General features: G+C 47.0%; 1 protein-coding gene across 1 annotated transcript; it reads left to right on the top strand.

Annotated features, from left to right (window-relative positions):
* The first annotated feature begins 4,270 nt into the window (after positions 1 to 4,270).
* On the top strand, positions 4,271 to 4,764 carry LOC104979705 (40S ribosomal protein S24-like). The gene has a single exon (XM_010828175.1). It carries the CDS (start codon positions 4,271 to 4,273, stop codon positions 4,628 to 4,630), a length of 360 nt encoding a protein of 119 aa, XP_010826477.1. The 3' UTR covers positions 4,631 to 4,764.
* Positions 4,765 to 6,688: the final 1,924 nt, after the last annotated feature.

Below are 6,688 nucleotides of genomic sequence, written 5' to 3' on the forward strand. Positions count from 1 at the left end.
TCCGCCTCCCTTAAAAAAAAAAATCAGCGCTACTCTGGGGAGAGGAGATGCTGAGAAACTGGCATCTTGCTGAGCCAATGAGGCCTCTGGCTCATAAGGTTGGACCTGACATAGTCACCCACCAGAATCTGCCCAGTGACCTGGGGTGGAGGCATCATGCCCATTTGAGAAATGACAACTCTGAGAGCTCCAGAGAGGGTGAGTCACTTTTCCAAGGACACACAGTTGACAAAAGAAGGAGAGTCTGAGATGTGAACCCACTGGCCTCACCATCCTGTGATCTTGTGACCAACGAGGGAGGGAGGGATGGGCTAACCTCTGGAGGGTTGGGGAGGGGCAGCACTGGGAGGTCTCAGTGGAGACCCCGCCCCTCGATCTGCAAACCAGTGAAAAAGCACCATATCCCCAGGAACCGACAACTCTATGCCTGTGTTTTTAAAAACTCAAAAGTCCTTTTTAGAGCACTGCATGTGAAAATATTTAACGAAGAGGAATGCGTGCAATTTGAGACTGGCAATCATTGTGCAGGCTGGGGAATTCCTGCAAAGTGAGAAAATTTAACCTAGGAGCTGTTTTGAAATGTAATGAAATCTTTATGAATACAGAATTTAGCGGTTGATGGAGTTGACACATTTTTGTAAATGTGGAGACATGTGATAAGGTATTCATTCTGATTTTGCAGTTTTCTCTTTGCATTTTCGGAGCTGATCATTTCTGCCCTCTTTCTCTCTGGGCCTCAGAAAACATTTTATGGGTCTCCCGGAGAACATGAGTACCTTAGGCCCTATTCCTGTAGGCCTCCCAGTGCCTGTTAACATTTATTGAACACTTAACATTTTCTAGGAGCTTTTTACATCTATTAACTAATTTAATCTTGGCAAAGACCCTCTATGACAAATACTGTCCTATTCTCAGTTAACAAAGCCAAAACAGAGAGGAACTAGTAACTCCTATGGGCAGACAGGTAGGTTGGATTCCAAGTCTGTCTCCCAAGCCTACTGCCGTGGTTCTCATTCCTATGACACCCAACCGCCCCTACCCTGACCTTTAAAACATTTTTAAAAAATCGTGGCAAAATATATGTAACACAAAAATTTGCCTTCGTATGGACAGGTGCACAGTGTTATATTTAAAGTGGATAACCAACAAAGACCTACTGTATAGCACAGGGAACTCTGCTCAATGTTATATGGCAGCCTGAATATGAGGGGAGTTTGGGGGAGAATGGAGGAGGGCATGGCAACCCACTCCAGTATTCTTGCCTGGAAAATCCCATGGACAGAGGAGCCTGGTGGGCAACGGTCCATAGAATCGCAGAGTCAGACACAATTGAAGTGACTTAGCACTCATGCATGGTTACCATTAAACACATATGGCTGCGTCCTTTTGCTGTTCACCTGAAACTATCAAAAACACTGTTACTCAGCTATACCCCAATAAAAAATAGACAGTTTAATTAAAAACTCTTGCCATCCTATACATGTACCTGTGTTCATAGCAACACTATTTACAGTATCTATGACACAGAATCAATCTAAAAGTCCATCGACAGAGGAATGGATAAAGATGTGGTACATATATACAATGGAATATTACTCAACCGTAAAAAGAATGAATAATGCCAATGAAAGAATTAAATAATGCCATTTGCAGCAATATAAGTTGATTATTATGGAGAAGGCAATGGCACCCCACTCCAGTACACTTGCTTGGAAAATCCCATGGGCGGAGGAGCCTGGTGGGCTGCAGTCCATTAAGTCGCTAAGAGTTGGACACGACTGAGCAACTTCACTTTCACTTTTCACTTTCATGCATTGGAGAAGGAAATGGCAACCCACTCCGGTGTTCTTGCCTGGAGAATCCCAGGAACTGGGGACCCTGGAGGGCTGCCATCTATGGGGTTGCACAGAGTCGGACACGACTGAAGCGACTTAGCAGCAGCAGCAGAAGAAATTATTATACTAAGTCAGACAAAAAATGAAAATATCATATCACTTATATATGGAATCTAAAATATGACATGAATGTATCTATATAACAGAAATAGATTCACAGAAGTAGAGAGCAGACTTATGGTTGCCAAGGGGGAGGGGGATGAGGGAGGGCAGGACTGGGAATCTGGCATTAGCAAACTAGCATATATATATATATAAGATGGATAAACTACAAGGTCCTACTCTATAGCACAGGGAACTACACTCAATATCCTGTGATAAACCACAATGGAAAAGAATATAACTGAGCGACTAAACAACAAGCAACAACAACATTCCACTGTATGGCTGGACCACCATTTGCTTATCCACACTACTAACACACTCATTGGTGGTGGTGGTCAGTCACTTCAGTTGTGTCCAACTCTTTGCTACCCACTGGACTGTAGCCTGCCAGGCTCCTCTGTCCACGGAATTCTCCAGGCAAGAATACTGGAGTGGGTTCCCATTTCCTTCTCCAGGGGATCTTCCCCACCCAGGGATCGAATTCCCATCTTCTGTGGCTCCTGCATTGGCAGGCAGATACTTTACCACTAAAGATAAAGATACTTTACCACTAAGCCACCAAGGAAGGCCTAACACACCCAACAGAATGGCTATTATTTAAAACAAGAAACGCACTCAGAAAACAAGTGGTGAAGATGGGAGACACACTCGGAACTCCCGTGCAGGGCTGGTGGGAATGTTAAGATGGGGCAGCCGCGATGGAAAACAACCTGGCAGTTCCTCAAAAGTTAAATGTCTAAAATTACCATAGGAGCCAGGAATTTCACTCCCAGGTATACATTCAGGAGAGTAGAAAACAGGTGTACAGAGACATCCAGGCACACTCATCTTCACAGCAGCACGACTGACAGCAGCCAAAAGGTGGACACAGCCTAAGTGTCCCAGGTTCTATTTTTTTTTTTGCCACACTGCATATCATGCTGGATCTTAGTTCCCCACCCAGGGTTAGAATGTGCAGCCCCTCCATTTGAAGCATGGGATCTTAACCACTGGACTGCCAGGGAAGTCCCTGCAGGTTCTTTTTATAACACGTCTTTTCTTCCACCTCCCTTTTGTCTCCAGAAATAAAAATCAGAGCTAATATGACTTGTGCGCTCCATTGCTTCAGTGGTGTCTGACTCTTTGCAACCCCATGGACTGTAGCCTGCCAGGCTCCTCTGTCCAAGGGATTTTCCAGGCAAGAATACTATGGGTTGCCATTTCCTTCTCCAGGGGCTCTTCCTGACCAAGGAATCGAACCCGTGTGTCTTGCGTCTGTCCCCTGCATTGGCAGGCAGGTTCTTTACCACTAGTGCCCCCTGGGAAGCCCATTATGACTTAACCACATACAGTTAAAAAAACAACAACAAAACAGCAGCCCAACCATATGATGCTCTATCAGATATAAACAGAAGAAATAAAAAGAAAATAATGTCTGATAAATACTAATTCAGCCTGTGAATGCTGGGCACCAGTCCTGGTTACACTGAGCACAGGATGAAGTGCTCAGACACGTGGGCCTATTGAGACAGCTCATCTGAGGCAGAAGCAGCAGGGGGGGTGTTTAGACCCTGCAGGTCTGTTCACAGAAACGGTGAACAACTCTTTGTAAGGTTCTGGACTAAATGACAAGCCATTTTCCTCAATTTTCCCAGAAGTTGCGCTTCTGAAAAATCTGTGTATCTTTGAAAACTGTGACCTCTTTTCCCTGCCAAATTCACATGTTGATGTCCTGGCCCCTAGGACCTCAGGAAGTGACTGTACTTGAAGACAAGACCTGCACAGAGGTTGCTGTTGTTCAGTTGCTCAGTAGTGTCTGACCCCACGCACTGCAGCATGCCAGACTTTTCCTGTCCTTCACTATCTCCTGGAGTTTGCTCAAATTCATGTCCACAGAGGTAATCAAGTTAAAATGAGGTCATTTGGGTGGGTGCTAATCCAACATGACTGTGACCTTATAAAAAGGGGAATTTGGACACATAAGCACGCATACAACACACACACACACACACACACACAGGGAGAAGGCTGCGTGAAGGAGGCAGAGAGACATTTACAAGTCAAGAGATGCCAAAGATTAGACTTCCCTGGTGGTCCAGTGGTTAAGACTTTGCCTCCCAATGCAGAGGGTGTGGGTTCCATCCCTGGTTGGGGAGCTAAGATCCCACATGCCTCTTTGGACAAAAAAATAAAACATAAAAAAAAAGTATTGTTTTTTTTTTTCCTCCCTGGCTGCTTGAAGATCAGCTGCCATTGTGAATGACATAGTAACTATCTGGACCAGGAAGTTCATGACCAACCAATTACTTCGGCAGAAACAAATGGTCATAGATGTTCTTCACCCTGGAAAGGCAACAGTACTTGAAACAGAAATTTGGGGAAAACTGGCCAAAATGTGCCAGACCACACCAGATGTCATCTTTGTATTTGGATTGCGAATCCATTTTGGTGGTGGCAAGACAACTGGCTTTGGAATGATTTATGATTCCTTGGATTACGCGAAGAGTGAGCCCAAACACAGGCTGACAAAATATGGCCTAAATGAGAAGAAAAAGACCTCAAGAAAACAGCCAAAGGAACTCAAGAACAGAATGAAGAAAGTCAGGGGGACTACAAAGGCTGATGTTGGTGCTGGCAAAAAAAAGGAGTAAAGATTCTGCAGTGGCTGTATCTGTGGTGACTGTGCAGATGTTTCTTGAGAGAATAAACTAAGACCTTTTACAAAAAAAAAAACACAAAACAGTAATCAATTCAATAAAGACTTAAAAAAAAAGATGCCAAAGATTGCCAGCAACCGTCAAAGTCTGATGACCACCAGAGTCAGGGGGCTTCCCAGCTGGCACTAACGGTAAAGAACCTGTCTGCCAATTCAGAAAACATGAGACACAGGTTTGATCCTTCGGTCAGGAAGATCCCCTAGAGAAGGGAATGGTTACACATTCCAGTACTGCCTGGAGAATTCCAAGGACAGAGGAGGCTGGTGGGCTACAGTCGATGGGGACACTGTATTGCCAAGACTCAGACGTGACTGAGTGACTAAAGCTTTCACTTTCACTGGACTGGATTGGAGTCTGGGAAAGGGCCTGTAACAGAAGCCCCTCAACAGCCTTAGAAGAAACCAGCTGCGCTGACACCTTGACTTTGGACTCCTGACCTCTACAACTGGAAGAGAATAAATGATTACATCACCTATCCTGTAGGGTATCCAAGTACCATGGAGCCTGGTGTTAGGCCTGGGTAATGAGGAAGGGGCCTGTCTTTCCTCACAGGCTGTGGGGTGATACAGGCCCACACTCTCCACACTTCCTGGGCCCCCCTCGGGAGCACCAGTTCTGAACTTTAGGACTTGCTCCTACCTTGTAACAAGATCTGTGAACAGGTGACACCTCCAGGTCCCAATCCCAACCTGGCTTCTCCCAGCCAACTCTGAACCCCCTGGACCCTGGTTTCCAGACTAGTTTGTGGGGTGCAATGAGGCTGTCCGTGCAGGAGGTAATATGCCACACTGGGCCCCAGTGCATGGAGATGGCATCCTGTCAACTTGTCATTGGAAAACGACTCTAAAAGCCCCCGTGGTGAGGGAGGTGTTTATTTGGGCAATTCAGACAGACAGGGACCACCAGATGCAGGCTTCAAGGCAAGCTGGGTCGGGTTTTCAGATTGCTCTTTTAAACCCTTGCTTCACCAACCCAGCAGGAACACAGGGGACTCCAGGAGAATTGGCAATTGTTCTGGGGCCAGTGGGTGGCTGTCCTAGTTACAGAGAAAGGGGAGGGGAAGGAGGGAATCATGTTCCCAGCAGGCTGCACACAGGTTAACTCATCACTCGCCAGTCCAGACCACACAGGTCCAGGGCTGGGACTCAGGGAGGCAGCTCTCCCTCTTGCCCCCAAGCCCTGCACAGGCCCCCCAGGGTCAGCCTCATGGCCACCAGGTCATCTCATCCCTGAGAAGGGCAGGGCCAGCGATCCTTCCAGAGACACGCCTCACTGTGGTGTCACACCGCAGGGGCCTAGATGGAGCTGGGAGAAGCTCGTGAACAACCCCTTTGGCGTCAGGGGTTTTCAATGAAGGTTGCTGCTGTGAGTGTGCTATGTCATGTCCAATTCTTTGAGACCCCATGGACTGTAGCCCACCAGACTCCTCTGTCCATGGGATTTCCCACGCAAGAATACTGTAGTGGGTTGCCATTTCCTTCTCCAGGGGATCTTCCCAACCCAGGGATCGAACCTGTGTCTCCTGAATTCCAGGCAGATTCTTTATCACTGCGTTGCCAGGGGAAGCCCTTAATTAAGATCACTGCTATTTATAATCACAAATGAGATTTCACCTATGAACTTGCATTTCCAGGAAAACGGGTGGATCCAGTACCGCTGAGCTTGTGCCAAGCAAGGGTTGCCCAACCCCGCCGCTCAGCCAGACCCACAAATCACACAGAACTGTCAGGTAAAGTGACTGGTCCCAGGGGCCCCGGATGAACACTCCCTCCCCATTGGTGAAGAATTCCTAATTCCTTCCCAGCTCTGCCACCTAAGGGCTCTAGGACTCTTGTGAGCAGTGTGACCCCTGCACCCATTTCCTTCTCTGTAAGATGGGGACAGGAGCTGTGAGAATTCAGGAATGTGAGCCGGCCTCTGCTTTCCGAACAGTGATGCCGCTGAGGGCTGACCCTGTTCTCTGCTCTGTAATCACCGATACATATACACGGG

This window comes from Bison bison, unplaced genomic scaffold, assembly GCF_000754665.1.
Source record: "Bison bison bison isolate TAMUID 2011002044 unplaced genomic scaffold, Bison_UMD1.0 scf7180017864492, whole genome shotgun sequence".
NCBI lineage: Eukaryota > Metazoa > Chordata > Mammalia > Artiodactyla > Bovidae > Bison > Bison bison.

Coding starts and splice junctions, on each gene's coding strand:
- LOC104979705 (XM_010828175.1), top strand. CDS start 4,271: ATGACCAACCAATTACTTCGGCAGAAACAAATGGTCATAGATGTTCTT.